The 17,681-nt window shown below is 41.3% G+C and overlaps 1 protein-coding gene across 2 annotated transcripts; it reads right to left on the bottom strand.

The window, feature by feature from the left end:
• Positions 1-67: 67 nt before the first annotated feature.
• Positions 68-17,477, bottom strand: lrrc45 (leucine rich repeat containing 45). 2 transcript variants are annotated; one of them, XM_076092962.1, is made up of 18 exons: positions 17,391-17,477; positions 15,634-15,938; positions 15,008-15,069; positions 14,836-14,906; positions 13,880-14,058; positions 12,794-12,922; positions 12,059-12,171; positions 10,731-10,789; positions 10,419-10,496; positions 8,925-9,060; positions 6,777-6,854; positions 6,513-6,624; positions 6,368-6,438; positions 6,156-6,248; positions 5,090-5,182; positions 3,180-3,353; positions 1,483-1,630; positions 68-1,099 (listed from the first exon to the last, which is right to left on the bottom strand). In XM_076092962.1, the coding sequence occupies exons 2-18, from the start codon at positions 15,860-15,862 to the stop codon at positions 900-902; spliced, it is 2,025 nt and encodes a 674-aa protein (XP_075949077.1). In that variant the 5' UTR covers positions 15,863-15,938; positions 17,391-17,477; the 3' UTR covers positions 68-899. The 2 variants fall into 2 exon arrangements, with proteins under 2 accessions (XP_075949077.1, XP_075949078.1); XM_076092963.1 differs by having other exon boundaries at positions 17,370-17,476.
• Positions 17,478-17,681: the final 204 nt, after the last annotated feature.

Here is a 17,681-nt window from a genome sequence, read left to right as displayed (position 1 = left end):
CCCACCAACACACACCCTGACTACTGTCATGTTATCTGTTGAGTAGAATAATAGACGAATCCAGATCAACTGCCAAATCATCCACACAAGAAAAATCATATTTATTTCAGAAATAACCACATTTAACTGATATAAAAGAACACAAAGAACAAATCAGTAAAATGTTAAAAACACACCTGAAAATATAAAACACAAATATCCATCACATACTGTATCTGATTCAATATCAAGATATAAAACTGCAATTTGCATTACAAAAGACTGCGTCCAGAGTTTAAGTAGGACTTTCTTCATTAACTGATTTATAAAAACAGAAGACAACATTTTGTGAATCAGCCTTCTGCTCTCTGTGTCTGAGCTTTGACAAATAGAATATAAACAATATAAAGGCATGTTTGAACCAAATCTCCAGTTTTCATTTGGACTGGAGAACAACAGGATGGGGTGGACAGCAAAAACAGATATCGTTCATTTTCAAGCACAGTACATCTCAATTAATGAGAGCTAGAGACACGAGAGAGGGAATCCTCTGGCAACGATGATGTAGAGAGTTTAGACAGAGCTGAGGTTGTATCAAATGGAATGTCCTTTCAACAGCAGTCTAGTCTCAAATCAAATATCTTGCACTTGTAGACATTTTCTGTATGGTCGAGCTAAGTTCCCTGATTGTGTTTTTACTCCTTTTCTTCTTGTTGTTGGTTAGAGTCCTGCGTTGCTCCCTCATTTAAGAGAAGAGGATCCTCTGGGGGCCATGAATGACTTTTCAACCCGTCATTTCTTGACCGGAACTGCACATTGTGTTTGGTATCTGCCCTCACACTCCAGACAATCATGATTTTTTTTTGTATTCTTCTGACTGTCCTGAACTATCCGGAGTGAGGGCTCGGAGGATCCAGCTGTTATTTCTTGGGGCTGCTGTAGTGTCCCAGAGGTGAGCCCTGGACGTAGGCAAGGACGGCGCTCTGGAGGTAGCTGGCTCTGTGGGCTTCGTCCTCCCTCATCCTCTGGATCTCCGCCTCTTTCAGCCGCAGCTTCTCCAGCATGGACGACATCTCGCTCTCTTTGTCGAGCAGCACCTCTCTGTGGTTACTGCTCAGCGCTGCAGGACAGCGGGCCACAGAGGGAGAATGGTATGAAAGACAGGACCACAGAAAATAGTTCATATTTCAAACATAAAACTTCTGACATGGTTATGGAACAAAATATTACATTCTCAACAAATCAGTAAAGTATCTTTTTTTCTTAACAAAGAGTCAAATCACTGGTTGACCTGGGTAATCCTACTTTGTTTCAAGTAAGTTGTTGCACATGTATCTTGAATTGGGGCACGATACTGGTGTTAATACATTTCTTAGGAGGAAAAGATTTGAACTGGAGCAAACGACCCAAACAAGTATAGAATCTTAAACAAATTTGACATGTACTTTCTTTTGCAAAAGGGAAACATAAAAAGACTAAAGAGATAAAAAGAGAAAGAAACACCTTTAATCTCTCTCTCCAGAGCACTGATCTTCTCTTTGAGTCCTCCCTGAGCTGTTCTCTCAGCCTGTAAATGTCCAATCTGCTCCTGCAGCTCCACCTTCACCCGGCTCACTTCAGCCACCTTCTCCTGGTCCTTACCCGACAGCTCCTGCAGCAACATCACAATCATTTTCATTCACTTCTGTCTGCAAATAAAAGTCCCATTCATTTTCTCATAGACAACTTTAGGTGACTGACAGTTCCCTCTCTTCAGATGGACATGAAACTCTCTCGGATGAATCATCATTACAAAAGATGAACAGCTGTGTTGGAGAATATCTGCTTCTTTCATAAAAATACAAGCCTCTGGACATCAGACCGGAAGGAGGGAAGTCAACTACAAAAAAACATCAAACATCAAATGTCTCAGCTTAAAGGGACAGTTCACACCAAAATCAAAACTACATTAATTCCCTCTTACTTATAATCATCTATCTAGATCGTTTTGGTTTGAGTTGCCTAGTTTTGGAGATATTGTCCGTAGAGATGTCTGCCTTCTCTCCAATATTATGGAACTCGGCTTGTGCGGCAAAAAAAATATATACATTTAAAAAACTCAACAGCAGTGTCTCTTTCCAGAAATCATGACCTGGTTACTCATACGTACTCATTTTGGACAGTTTCATGTAGGAACTCATTTTCTTTCTACTTAACTCTAACTCTCTCTCCCTCTAACTGACTGTTTACAATGATGAGAACCCATAAAACCTATTGACTTGGATACATATACACAGTATATATACAGTATATATATATATATATATATATATATACTGTATATTGTGTATATATACAGTCAGGGCCATAAGTATTTGGACTGTGACACAATTTTTCTAATTTTGCCTCTTTACACAACTCCAGTGCATTTTAAATTAATCAGTCAACATGTGGTTGAAGTGAAGACTTTCAGCTTTAATTCAATGGATAAAACAAAAAAAATCACAATAACCGTTTAGGAATTACAGCCATTTTTACACAGCCACCCACATTTTCAGAGGCTCAAAAGTAATTGGACAAACTAACATAATTGTGAATATAATCCTTATTTTTAATACTTGGAGGAAAATCATTTGCAGTCAATGACTGCCTGAATTCTATCACCCATAGACATCACCAAACACTGAGTTTCCTCCCTGGAGATGCTTTGCCATGCCTTTTACTGCAGCCTCCTTCAGCTGCTGCTGCTTGTGGGTCTTTCTGCTTCAGTTTTATCTTAAGTGAGTAAAAAGCTGCTCACTTGGGTTGAGATCAGGTGACTGACTTGGCCATTGAAGAATATTACATTCCTTTGCCTTGAGAAGCTCTTGGGTTGTGTTCACAGTATGTTTTAGATCATAATCCATCTGCACTGTGAGGCGCCGTCCAATCAGTTTTGTAGCATTAGGCTGAATCTGAGCAGATAGTTTAGCCATAAACACCTCAGAACTCATCCTGCTGCTTCTATCAGCTGTGACATCACCAATGAACACCAGTGACCCAGTTCCATTAGCAGCCACACATGCCCATCCAAAGCACTGCCTCCACCATGTTAGACAGATGATGTGGTATGCTTTGGATCATGAGCCGTTCCTTTCCTTCTCCACACTTGAACATAATGAGGCCTACACATAGTGAACCTAAAAGGCTGCAGGTGTAACGGGCGGCTGATGGGTCCTGACCTGCTGGAGCTCCTCTGTCCTGCGCCGCAGTCCGTTTATCTCCATGCCCTGCTGGCTGTTCTTGGCCTGCAGCTCAGAGATGGTCTGTTTCTGCTGGGAGCAGTGGAGCTGGACCTCCTGTTGGAGGGAACGCACGGAGCGAAGCTTCTCCTCCAAGGACGACACATGCTCCTGCTGCTCAGAGGAAATACGAGGCAGAAGTAAGTATGATGGAGAAACTGAAATTAGCTGACTGTATGTCACCTCGATAATCCACTCGGTATCAACACAGCTTTCCATGGAGTCTCAGAATCAGTAAAAACATCAAATGTGGGGGAGAGGGAGAAAAGCGTCTTGTAAGGCAATGTCTGAAATACCTACAAATTCACTTTCATAAGTCATAATTACATATAACGGTCTTTCATAATAAGCAGGATGTCTTTGTAGGACTTGTATCCAGTCATAACAAGGACTGGGTCTCAAACCTCAATACTGTTTTGGTGCCATCCAAAGGTTTGATTTTGACAAAATTCATGTGAATGTAACGTATAATAAAAATAATCAAATCTATTTAACATTTATCTATTGTCAAATAAAAAAGGGATTTTGAAAAAGAAACTTGTTTATATTGCTCGAAGTAAGGGGTCAAAACAGGGATTGTCTTACTTGTACTGAAACATTTAAAATCTTAAGCAGTTCTAGTCATAAAGGTGATCACAGACGGCATTTGCCTCCATTGTTTCCAATGTAATCATGGCATTATTTGTACAACTTATTTTTATGAATATGGATTTTAGTTTGGTTTAATATTTGGAAGTGTTAAAGTTAAGTTTAGTGATCATCTTTTGAAGATTCATGTGTTTTCAAGTGGACTCATTTTCCGTCTCGGTGTTGACAGACGAATAAATCCGTCACTAACAAGAATTAAGGTTTCGTGTATTTCCTGGAGGGAGTGATCGTAGCGTTACTACTGTGTTCATTTGTCTATTTCATATTGTTCCCTCTGATGTGAATAATATTTGAATGGCCCGTGCTCTTCAGTGTGTGGATGAATACGTGTGATTTAATGCATTGTCTGTTCATTACGCAGCTCGTATTCATGTATCTGCACTCTGCAGTTAGTGTATTTGTAGGTGTTCAGCTTCACTTTTACACAAAACAAATAATAACCGTAGTTGTGGCGTCATAATGAGGACAGCACTGAAGGCCCAGGTATAAAATGCACGGCCCGCCACTGCAAACACCTGTGTGCCTGCAGGCTTTACAGTTAGCTTTAGCAGTTAAAGCTAGAAAAACTTGTTATACAAAACCCCCATTGCTTCGATATTAGAACTAGAGAGGAAGGATGACTTGAAGAACAGATAATGTGAGAATTGTGTCTGTAGTGTAAAAAATGTGGCTTCAGTGGCGATCTAGAAATGTTGTACGGTTGTCTGTCCAAGATGCTCTTGGAGTCAGAATTAGTCTCTATGGAGCAGATAGTTGGACTTCTTCTCACTTTGAGGCTGCTGTGGCCAAATGTGTAAATCTGTTGGATTCCACCGTCATATGTCTACGACAAGGAAAAGATTAGCTACACTTTCACCAAAAAGAGTGAAAATTGTGGAAAAGGTGGCAAAATAGAAATATTGTTTTCACAAGATTCTGAAGCTACTCTTCACTCTGGCAATGACATCACGCACTTTGAGCTGCGCAATACACACCTATTATAAAGTTAGAAAAAGACTGAAAAATCATAAAAGTTAAAGTGTAAAAGATATCAAAAAGAATGAATCATACAGCAATAGTTCAAGGTTTTCTCAGCAATAAGCTACTGGATTTGACTTGTGGCACTATTGAGGCTTAGCTTGTGCCCCATTTGTGTGTCGCTTTGGACAAAAGCCTTCATAGCTGCATCTTAATGATCAAGGGTGCTGATTTTTTAAACCCACCTCCTCCAGACGCACTTGAGCTCGCACCTTTCCCAGGTCCTCCTCTGCCTGGGCCCTCTCCGTCACACACGCTGCTTTAGCTTTACTCAGCTCCTAACAGACGGACAGTAAAGAGATGGCATCACGTGAAGAGCACAGGTCGACTGGAGCTTTCAGCAGAGCTTCTCACGCTGCGCTGAAGGTGTCCCTGATTCAGCAGAAATGATAGTACAGGGCTATCGTGTTGGATCACAGCACAGCAGTGGGAAATTCCCAGCTTGGAAAGAGAAGCCACCTTGTGGATTTGAATAACTGAACTTCCTAAAAAGGTACAGTTAAGGAAAGTAATAACGTCGCCCTTTAATAAACAGCCTCCCTTCAGTCCTTGCCATTGAACCTCATCTGCTTCTAGAGAATTATGCAAAGGTTGAATTCATTGAGGCGTCAGATCGTTCTGTTATCTCCGCATGGGTGCCTCTGATAGTAGATAGTGTAATAATAATAATAAACACCTGCAGTATTCTTTCATTCACTGTGATAGAGTGGTGTTCGTGGTGAGCAAGTCTGTCTTTGTCAGATGTGTTTTACTGAAAAGCAGCAGATTGCCATCTATCAACGGTCTCCAACGGCAACAAAAACAATCCTGCCATCTCCACGTGGTGTCTGTGTAGCCCCTGTAGTCCCGACATGCAGTCACATTTGTAAGAAAACAAACATGTGCGACAGCAGCTATGTGCGTTCATATGTATAGTCTAAGAATCTCAGCACAAAGGTGTCACAGTTCCTGATGCAGTTTGGCATAATGCTACTCTACATCGGGGACAGCTTCACAGAAGGCTGACTGGCTGAAGTGAGAACCGTGACTTTACATAGTCTGAAAACTTCATCCCCCCGCCTCTGTTTCTGTGTCTGTTAAAGTTAGTTCCGGATGTTTGGCAGCGCTTGAATCGCCTCCGCTGCAACACCATGACCGCTTACTGTAAAAAATAAATCTGGCTTTGGCTCATAAATAACTGCAATCTGTTATGTCTTATTAGCAGTTCTTTTGTGTTTTTGTCTTTTAAACACGGATGCTCTGAACTCTGACCTCTTCCAGTTGTATGCGCTGTCCCTCCAGTTTGAAGATGCGTTCCTGCAGAGCTCTCTCGCTCTCTTCTAGATGTCGATTCACATGCTCCACCTGTAAAGAAATCTGAGCTTTTACCATTTTATCTTCTTCTCTGTAGTCTACATTTATTAGAGATACAAACATAAACAATACACATTAATATACTGTATATAGTATATGTATAAAAGCACCTCTTTCTGGCGGAGACTGTCCATGTCTTGCAGAGATTGCTTGGACCTTCGCTTCTCTATCTCCAGACGGTCTGTTAGAGGGTGACATACAGGACATCAGCTGGGTTTTATGTAGAGAAAGACGTTCTCTTTGTGCGTGTGTTACCTTCTGCCTGGGCTAGCTGCAGCTTGAGCTCTGCCGTGCTGTTGGTCAGCTCCTGCTTCAGCTCAAAGATCTGCTGCTGCTGAGACTTACATCTGCGCTCCATCTCCTCCACCTAAGACACACACAACAGTTAGGCTCACATCTAACAGTACTCATACTGAAATGTTGGTCTCTGTGTGTGTGTGTGTGTGTTCCTCAGCATTGGTATAATAGTTTTAGGGAAAGTCATCCGACATAAATTCACGGTGTTCTTAACAGACTTACTTTATTCATGAGTTGGGCGTTGGTTTCTGTCAGGTTCTGGATCTCTCTGAGGAGTTTACCTTCTCTGAGTGCACCGTCCTACAGGATGGACAAACATGAGTTACATCCTGTATGTCAAGTCCATATGGGAATAGAATAACTAACAAATTAAGTGAATTAAAGATATTAAAGAATCAATTTGTGAAAAAAGTATTGAAATGTTATTCCATCCTTCCATATATTTTCAGCATTTTAACTTGCTTTTATTTCATAAAGGGATTTATCCTGATACAACTTTCATGACAATGGTGTTGTCACTGCCCTCTCACCTTTCATCCAATCACCTGCCCGTTTCCTCTTAAAGGGGACATATAATGCTATTTTTCAGGTTCATGCTTATATTTTGGATTTCTACTAGAACATCTCTACATGCTTAAATGTTTAAAGAACACTTCTGAAACACTCCGTTTTAGTCCCTGTCTCTTTAAGCCCCCCTCCTGAAAAAGCCCAACCTTCTCTGATTGGCTTGCAGGACAAATAGGGCGCACAAATGAAGTTCTCAAGCCGTGGGTGGAGATACTCTCAGGTATAGAGAACAGGATCATGATGTGAGCGGCAGTGAGAAACGCAAGGCATTGTGGTTTTTTAGGTCACCGATTGAAAGCTGCGGTGGTGACAATCGTGACGTCACAATCTACAAGAAATGTCGTGACAGCGGCGGTTGGCGTAACATTAGTTATCAATGCTGTTAGCATGCTGGCTAACCAACCTACTCTGTCGACATAATCCCTTCAAACAGCATCGTTTACATCAGAGCTGCTTCACTACACTTGTTAGATAATGTTTCATTACAGTTTCTATTTTGTCCGTTGATTTGTGTTTGTTGTCACCGTGTGCTCGTGGGTAGAAATGAATGAATGCATTTAAACAATGAGGGCCCTCCTAAAACATGGCAACCACTACCCAGAGTGCAATGTGTCGTGCCGGCGGTGCTGATTCATTATTCTAATGAGCCTGCATGTGACATAGGAAGGGAAGCCAAATCTGAATGGCTTGTTGAGTCACATGTTTTCAGATCTAGATAAGGTTGTCTTATGTCAGTGTGTGGGTTGGTAGGCACTCCAGATACACAAATGTATGTGCACAAGAACTGATCAAGAGCATTCTTCATATGTCCCCGTCTTCTTTCAGACATCTAGCTGCTGATGGGAAAAAATGTTGTACACAGGCACAACCTCTCCTCTTATTTATTTAGCTTACCAGGGCTGCACATGTTACCTACATACAGCAGCTGGCTAACTAGCTAGTTGTGAAGGCAGACATGTCTACATCTGAATTCCTATCAATTACCAAAGGTGTGCAGCAGGGATCCTGTCCTGTGAGAGACTAATCTTCTCCATGTGTGGATTTAAAACTACTACACCTACATTCAAGTGTTCTTGAATGTACTGCAACTTACACTTATCAATCTTACATCTTAAACAGAATCCATGCTAATCTCCAGATCTATACATTATCTCCACTCTGACTGGGTTTCAATATTGAGAGGGTACAGATTACAGATGTCTTGGCATCTGGCTCGATGATAAATCAAAACCATGATAGAAGCTTGGCTTGTTGTAAAGAAGAAGAGGAAGATTGTTTTCCTCTGGATTCTGGGTTGTTGCCATCTTTAATTTAGCATATTTTTGACTTTAGGTTCAAATCAAAGAAATATTTTTCATAAATATCAAAAGGAACCAACACAAATATCTTGCCGTCCTAGAATCTCACTCGTACATCTTTATATTTTTCCTAAACAGATCAGACACATCACATGCTACATCACATGACAGATGTTTCCCTTTGCTGTGACAACATTTGAATAAATTGAGACAACTATTAAGGAGAAATATATCTGGTAAATAACAGCTGGAGTTATGATGTAAGGGCTGATGTAATGATTGGCCATTTTGAGATACCCATCATCAAAAGATCAACAGGCTTGTCTCAATATGTCTCTATATCAGTTACTATATGTTCCTTACTAAATGCAGTAGCACAAGTGAAAGCTCTCAGGAGCTAGCTATCGGCAGAACCGCAGATGGAAAACGTGTTTAAATCTTGTTTCCCGTACAAATCTCATTTGAGGTGAAACAGAGTGTTGTCTCTCCTCCCATCTGTGCGTACCTCTTGCTCTTTCTTCCTCTCTCTGCTCTGTCGTTCCCTCTGTTCTTCTTTCTCAGCCTTCACTCGTGTCAGCAGCTCTCCCATGTTGTGGTTTTTCTGCTTGGAGAGGGCGAGGGCAGCCTCCGTCATCTGTAGTCTGCACAACATCACATTGAGCAGCACATTGATGATTTGAAGATGAGAAGACATACTCTGCACTCGGGATAACATGGACTTCTGCATGCATGTGGGCCCCTACAGTAGGCCGGACATTTGTGCCGCATTATTGTATTTTCAGTGTACTACAACCTCACCAACAACAGGGTCCTTATTCATTTATAACCTGCATCAGAAACGTGACATCATGTCCTTTTTTGGAGGCAAGTGCTTGAACATGACATTGAATGGAAACAGATTGCCTTTAGACTTTGCGCTGATAATAGACGTCCCAGAATCCCGTCTGTTTCTGGAGAAGCGTCACTCAGCTGTCAGTCTGGTGATTTTATCAACAAGGGAAACAAGAGCGAATGTGCAGCAATCGAGGGATGTGCTTCAAGTCTAATTCGCTCTTCAACCAGTAGATGTGTTTCAATCGGTATTAAAAATATATAAACATTGAATGTGTTTAGTGGAGGACAGTTGTTAAGAACACACTCCTATTCATTTATCTATAAATGTAGATTCTTACAGTATCTGTTGTCAGCAGCTGTTTTATATTGTATGAACTTCTCCTTCAGTTCATTAAGTCCCTGCAGCAGGACACATATACTGATAAATCTGCAGCACTCTGATAAAATTATTGATATGAATGTTATTGTATCGGGTCTGCACGGAACAACGACATTCTGCATTGGCTCTGATCCTTATAGTCGAGTCAAGTTGGGTCTGACTGTCTCTTTTTTATTTATTTTATTTATGTACATCGGATCCAGTCAAACATTTCAGATCCATAACTATTATTAAGAATGACAGCACACAATCACTCTTCATCTAGTCATCTATAATTGCTATGTTCAAATATACAGTATTAAGGACCACTGGAAGTCATTTAATCAGCACTCCTAGAATTAAGTTAAAAATGAAGTTCCGATTAAATAAAAACTCAGTCAAGATATCGGACATGAAATGTTGACGGATTTATAGAAAAGTAAGAAACAATGTTTAGCTGGATATCTTTGGCACAGTACCTGGGGGGTGTATATACTGTACTGACCTTTTCCATAGCAGAAGGAGCTCATTACATCATATGTGTTGAGGTGAATGAATACAAGCTTCAGGCGGGGGTCATCTATTTAGCCGAGAACCTTCAGTAACTAATAATAGCTGCCTGATTAAATATTTCAGGAGGGCTGAGTCAGTGGAGGAGTACATACTGGAGTTCTTCCTGGAGTGCTTCATACAACCTTAAACTTGACTGAAAAATATGTAATTAAATGAAGCATCCTCTAATACACACAACAGACTGTGCTGTTCTTCATATTGGGAATATTGAATAAAGGAAAATGAAATGCTTACTTAGCGGTGAGTGAGTTGACAGCTGACTTCCTCTCATTCAGAGCTTCCTGGAGTTGACCGATCTGAATGGAGGTGGACCTAATCAGACGGAAAAGAGGCGACGAGGTCATGGCTACAAAATGTGATTATCTGAGGGAGATGCAGAGTGATTGTTATGTGCATTAACATAGTAGATGTAGTGCCTCAGTAAGTTCTGCATCTCCCTGGGTTTATTTCCGTTCCACTGCACATATAAAGGGTTAAAGACTGATGTGGAGGTTGTGCCTCTCTTGGTTATGGCCAATGGCTGAACACAGTCACACTTCCACTCACCCGTTGGAGCGACCCATCTCCTCCCTCTGCCTGTCTATGGTTTCCATCAGGCTTAGGAACTAAAAGAGAGGAGGAACAACCACAGTCACCATCACAAACTTTATCCCAAATCGGTAGTACTTAAAGCTGGAGTGCAGAAGTTTCATCCATGGCGATGGAGCAGCAGCTCGGAGTCTGACCGGCTGTGCCTCGGAGATAAAGCGGGTTGTCGGTTCGATCCTCAGCTCCTCTGGTCGACATGTTGCTCCCGAAGGCTGTGCCATAGCTTCATGAATGCGCGTGAATATGAATTTGTTTCAGGTCCTGATGGGCACGATGGGCGGCGTCGGGCTTAATCAGCATCGTGTGAGCTTGTTTGGCAATGGATTGAATGTAACAGACGTTCATATATGGAAAAGTCCATATTAACAATAACACTTATTCTTGTGTTTTAAAGAAGTCCCAAATGCCGTTTGAGTATTAAACACAGCACCTGTAGGATTTAAATGCAGCTGCAAAAAAGGTTTGCTGTGTCCTCATTGGAGCCTGGTGACTGCACTTTACGTCAATTCCTGCCAGTTAAGATGAATTACGCTGTCATTTCTTTCAGACATGGTCACTATTGGAAGCCATTCTCATTGAACAGATTTGTCTTTGCTGTCAGCAACACACTGATGTTTAGCCGCTATAATGTTTACCATGTTCCCCATCACAGTTTAGCATCTTAGCATGCTAACATTATGTAATCTAATCGTCTAATGATCTAATCATCGTTAGATAACTACCACAACAACAGCGAGCACAGCTGAGGCTGATGGAAATGTCTCTAGTTTTGCAGGAGTTTGATAGAGGAAAGGTCATGGGATCATCAAAGTCAGTAGTTCATCATGTGGTGACCATGAACGTGTGTGCCAATCCATCAATTAGATGCAAGGATATTATACAAGCGAAAACATCCGGGATCCTCAAAGTAGTTAGCATCCATCTTCTTGGTACCGTGAACATCTGTACCAAATGTATGGCAATCCCTCCCTCTTATTGTTGAGATATTTCACTTCAAATCTGAAATGTCATCCACGTGCTGGTGCATGAAGAAATGGGAGGGGATCATCCTGTGAGGACCATGACTGTCTGAACTCATTTTGGCCATCCATCTAATCGCTGCTGAGATATTTTCATCTGGACAAAAGAGGTGGCCGGACCATCAGACCTAAAACCCTCTGTATCTATCTGATGCTCATGGGGATAATGGATCTTCTTGTGATTCATTTAAAGTCTTCAAACAGCCTTCATCCTCCGGTGTTCTTGTTCTCACTCAGAATTATGTCATTCCTCAGTGTGAGAGTTACCTGCCGACCCTTCCCCTCCTTCAGTGTCTGAATCTCCTTGCTGAGGACCTGGGTCCTGCTGCGGCTCTCTCTCATGGTGGACTGTCTGTCTGAGTTGTGCCCTGTGGTCTGCTCTGAAAGGGTGAAGAGAGAGAAAGATGAGCGGAGGACGGCACGCATGATAACACATTATCATTGGGTGCATCATTAAAGTCAGTCCACATCAGAATAGTGTTAATACTTTCCCAGAAATGAGAGTAAGGATTATTCAAATTGAAGCTACAGTGTAACATCAACAGTCAGAATCAGAATCAGAAACCGTTTATTGCCAATGTATGTTGCACATACAAGGAATTAGTCATGGCGGGTGGTTCATAACATTAAACCATCAACAACAATCAACACAGTGCAAGAAATAAAAACATATAACATTTACAAAAGAATATAAAATAAAGTGCACAACAAACAGATACTATAAACAAGTATGATGAAGTGTATTGTCAAAAGTGTTGAGTGTGTTTAAATAAAGAAGCAGGGGAGTGACCGGTAAGAAATTGTCCTGAGGATGACAGAGTCAGTGGGGGTCCCGGGCTCTGTTCATGAGCCCGACTGCCGACGGGAAGAAACTGTTCGGATACTAATTGAGGTATTATTTATATTTCTAATGCAAAATAGAAAAAAAATACAGTAACCTTATCCATGTATACTTATCCATGTACTTACTCACACTTACACACACACACACACACAGCTTACCAAGAGCTTTGAGTGTGTCACTAGGTATGTTGTTCCCTGCCATCTCCAGCTGCATTATGCTCCTGTTCTTCTGCAGAGCCTCCAGCAAAGTCCTGCCACCCAAGAGACCAATGTTGTTCCACCTCAGATCTGTAAACACAGCCAGCAAGGAAGGCGACAGTGGGCCATCAGTCAGTGAGCCCACACACACCAGAACACAGCAACCCTTCTAAGTCGTGGATTAGATTGATCATTCTACGTGTGTTTTCTGGATCAGTACGGACTACGAGCATGGTTTCTCTGTATGCCCCTGGTTGCTGTGGATCATGTGATCAGTCAAGCCCCCCTCTCAACCCCGTGTGAGTAAGTAAGGAATACAAGTAAGTTTACTTTTTTGTAGTGGTGTAACATACATTACATGAACTGTTATTTATTTATCTGATTTATCTTTATCACAGATAAACCCTTTTTCTCATTATATGCAAATAACCACTAGAACAAAGTAAAAGGATACGATCTAGAGTTGTTGCTGGATTACACTGACTTCAGAGCTGTTGAAGTGATTTTTGGTACTGTGGTGAAAACAATAGTGTGGAACCTTGAAGACCAGCTGCTGTAACAAAACAGAGCAACAACAGAAAGGATCTGTATCGGCCGATATGGCTCATTGACGATTAGCAATCAGTAGCAACAGCAAAAACAAAAGGTGATCGGGGCATCTCTTTATGCTATATTTGCCCCATTTCTTCTTTTATTGCTGATCCGATTGATGACTCAAACCCATGATACTTTTTTGAATAAAAGATCATCTGCAAGATCTTAACTACAGGCAACTAATTATCTGTTTGATAACATGCAGAAACAATCTGTGATTATGCTCAGCACAATCATACGTACTAGTAATATTTGACAGTAACATATGTGATCTCCCAGCAGAGGGCCTGTCCGACCACTGACACCTCCGCTGAAAAGATGTTCTGACAAAACAAACAAAAGAAAAACTTCAAGTAGGAACTTTGTGTCACTTAGTGTCCAATAGATACGTATACACTTAAACAATTGGCTTACAAAGTGAAGGGGGTCATATTTAGTTTGACAGAGTCTCACCCAGCGCTTGAACAGCGGTGTTGCGTTTAAGTGCCAGAGCGAGCTCGGCTGCTCCGTGGTGGTTGATCTGATTGTTGCGCAGGTCCAGCTGTGTCAGCACGCCGTTAGACGCCAAGCCCTCACAAAAGAGCGAGAAGGCTTCGTCCCACACCCCCAAAGCGTTCCACTCCAACACCAGCCTGCAAACGGCGTGTGCAAGTTTAAAGCATTATGTGCTCACGGGGACACTATTCTCTGTCGCAGCATGGTTCAAATTTAGATTCAACTTTACATCCCGATCGAAAATCCTTTCTAGGAAGATAAAGGAGGGATTTGTGTTGATTCTAAAAGTATGTAGTAGCAGTCAACTTTGATGAATGCTTCATTAAGCATATTAAAAGCATGTATTACTTGAACAATGACAAGACATGGTTGTATAGCCATGGTAACACCACTCATGGCAGCTCAAATTAGGATTGGTGATACAACATGAACAAGCAGAACTGACATTCTTGAGTTCCTGAGCATAATTAATGATGGCTGGATTGTATATTTTATGAAAAGACATGGTGTCTTTGCATGGTTCTGTATTTGAAGCACATGGCCAACTGCTGACCGATGCCTTTTGCACTTTTTAAACAGATAACTCCACCTAAAGTGCCTTAAGATCATGTCTTAAATGTGATTGGCTGAAGTAGATTCACTGCAAATAGTAATAATAACATTTATTATCATTATTATCAAAACATCTTGCTCTGAGGTACCTATCTTGCAAAAAAACATATTAGTAAACTTTTTCCAAATAAATATTTATGATTTCAAAAGTAACATTGAAAAGTTATCTGTAATTTTCACTTTATTTGTTCATATTATTCCATTGCACACTGATATACAGCAGCCCTAAGCTGACATTATGACCACATTTTAATCCTTCATAATGCATGTCTGGTGTCCCACATGAAGAGCGTTGTTCTCACCTGCGTAGAGTCTTGTTACGCGCCAACAGCTTTCCCAACACCTCAGCCCCCGTCGATCTCAGGTTATTCCCCTGTAAACAATACGCTTGCATCAACCGACTATCAACATGTCTCATGAAATAAAATCCATTTGGGTGTTAGAGTGTGGACGGTCTAGTTTGGCGGGTGTTACCTTTAGATCCAGGACTTTCACAGTCGTGTTGCCAAACAGTCCACTCAGAAGTACTTTGGCACCTGAGAGTCACACAAGCATCAAAGCAAACACTGCTCAACATGATGTCATCAGAGTCAAACCAACAATGATCACTCCTCTCTGTCATAGAGCTCCATTCTCCGAAAACTATAGCAAACACATCAATGAGCCACACTGTTGCACTGGGAGACACTGGTGTTTATTATGACCCGTCCTGCTGCCACAAATACTCAGTAGAGCACAGAATATGGATGAATCCGCCACAGAAAATAGTCCCCAACAAAAGGAGTATTGCCTCCTGGTTGAGAAATGTTTGTTAAAAACTACAGTGTCCAGCTAGTTTAGAAATATAACTGAGACGTTTTTTAAAAACTATATATTTGCAATATACTTTTTAAGATTTACATCTTCAGTAGGAGCCAATGGACTATTATTTTTCAATCAATTAAATGGGCATTCCACTGCATTACATCCATATGGAAGATCAAAAGATGCATCAAGCATATATTTGCATGCTAATTGACGACTGCTGTTATACTGAGCAACTTACAATGCAATGCACTAGGCTATATGTAGGCTGTTTGTCGATCTCGAGGCTTACATACCTTCCTCGCTGAGCATGCAGTCACTGAGCAACACCTCCGTGAAGACGCTATCCTTTTGGAAGGCCCTGGCCAGCACAGAGCAGGTATCTGCAGACAGGCTCTGTCCGCTTAGGTCCAGTCTGGAGCCCTGAGCAGCCCTGCTCTCCTGGAGCTGAGCCACAACACTCTCCTGAGGCTCCACACCGCCCTCCTTACACAGACGCAGGTACGTCCGCCTGAAATCCTCCATCGTGAGTCACCAGTCTCCCCTTATCATCTGAGACGGACAGCACCGTCTTTCTTTCCTCTGTGACTTGTCCCGTTGACTGGAGAAGAAAAGATTCAATTTGCAGATGAAAATGATTTATTGATGGACAGAAAATGTACTATTCTGATTATATTTATTAATCCTTCCAGTCGCTTTTTTTAATGCACAGAAAGCCAAACATTCCCTTGTAGCTTTAGAATTGTGAGGATTTGGGGCTTTTTGATTTTTTTACTCTTGTTGTCGTAAACTGAATATCTTTGGGCTTCGGACTGTTGGTTGGATGTAACAAGACATTTGATGACATCACCCTGGGCTCCAGGAAACCATGATGCCCATGTCTCACCATCTTATGTCATTTTATGGGTTAAAGGTTGATAGATGAATTCTGAAAATCAATAATAAGAAATGAATTGGTAGTCACTAACAGTGTTTACTACAATAGTGGTTCTTGCAGAACTGCAAATATTTTTTCAGGAGACTGATGATACCATTCTAATGGGTCTGTCTGTCCTGCATCAAGTACATTAAAGCTGCACTTCAAAGGGGGCTCTATGTGCTGGACTTGTGTTTCAACCTCACACAGAGATCTCTGAGCAGCTCATCTCCATCAGTAAGTAAGTGGAGGTGGATGAAAGAGGACTGCAGAAGGACCGAGGTCAAAGGGCAGTAATCAGCTACCTTTGTGAGGCCAGATTGCATGAAACGCTTGTGTGAGGCAGAGTCAGTGCTTAGTTACTGGGTTCACTAGCAACAGGACAGTTTGTGATTAAGATCACAATGCATGGAGGCTTGATCTTGTAAAGACTTGTTCGGCACTGACTGTATCCCGAGTCACGGTGACGGGTTAGAATTTAGAGATGTCCAACCCTCATTCACTAGCACCAGTTGGCTGCTAGTATCAAAATATCTGGCAAATTATAAAAATCTAAACTTGCTGCTGCAAGTGAATGGAGCTGACCTTGCAAGTTCTCCACTATGACAAACTCCATAAAGCAAACTGCAGCAGTGTAGACTGCATCATGAGTTCGACAGAAACACAGACCGCGTAACATACAAATTAAAATCTACCAAACACTACTAGAACCACCTCTTCAATTCGGCAACATCTAAACTAAAAACCAGAACATATCATGAGAAATACTAACTTTAAGAGCGGAGTTGTCTGTTACGTTCGCTAGTTGGCTCGGAAGAAAGTCGTATGACAAAAGCAACGAAATCCAATAAAATAAATGCTACTTGGTGGAATCATATGTGAGCCGAATCAAAACGTAGCTTCTATTCGTTTAGAAATGGTTTTGTTATTTATGTTCATGATATGTATCTTGACGATAAGCTATACTACATTTGTATTTGCCAGATTTTGAATGGGAGTGTTGCGTAACGTTATCGTTAGTGTCTCCATGCGAGTCAAAGTCTCGAGCAAGGCTATCAAAGGTTAACCAACGTGTACATCACGGGAGTTTTCCTGACATAATAATAATAAAAATACCTTTAGATAAAAAAGCCAAACCTCAGCGACTACAGTATCTTCTTGGCAGTTATTGTTGTTGTAGACAGCACAGCTGACATGCAGAGGAAGCCCAGCGACAAAGTAACTAGGAAGTAAGTCAGCGCAAAGCATCCTGGTCAGTGTAGTTCCGAAAACGCGAACAATCTTTAGACATCTACCCTCTACTACAACAGTACTTAATCAACCTTGAACAGTCAAAAAGTCTCCGGTTTACATACGATTATTTAATATCATATCATATCATATAACATTAACATTGTGTTATTTTGGCTTGCAGCTGAAATACAAAAT

Source organism: Anarhichas minor, unplaced genomic scaffold (assembly GCF_050575085.1).
Source record: "Anarhichas minor isolate MPS153535 unplaced genomic scaffold, ASM5057508v1 ptg000017l, whole genome shotgun sequence".
Classification (NCBI taxonomy): Eukaryota; Metazoa; Chordata; class Actinopteri; order Perciformes; family Anarhichadidae; genus Anarhichas; species Anarhichas minor.
The sequence above is the reverse complement of the archived record's forward strand: the minus strand, read 5'-3'. Positions and strand labels throughout refer to the sequence as shown.

What these genes read in the sequence shown, in the direction of transcription:
- lrrc45 (XM_076092962.1), bottom strand. Translation starts at nt 15,862, where the DNA reads ATGGAGGATTTCAGGCGGACGTACCTGCGTCTGTGTAAGGAGGGCGGT. An exon ending in GAGATGGGTCGCTCCAACGG is followed by an intron (nt 10,497 to 10,730) that starts GTGAGTGGAAGT and finishes CCGTCTGATTAG; the next exon opens with GTCCACCTCCATTCAGATCG. An exon ending in GCAGCTAGCCCAGGCAGAAG is followed by an intron (nt 6,439 to 6,512) that starts GTAACACACGCA and finishes ACCCTCTAACAG; the next exon opens with ACCGTCTGGAGATAGAGAAG.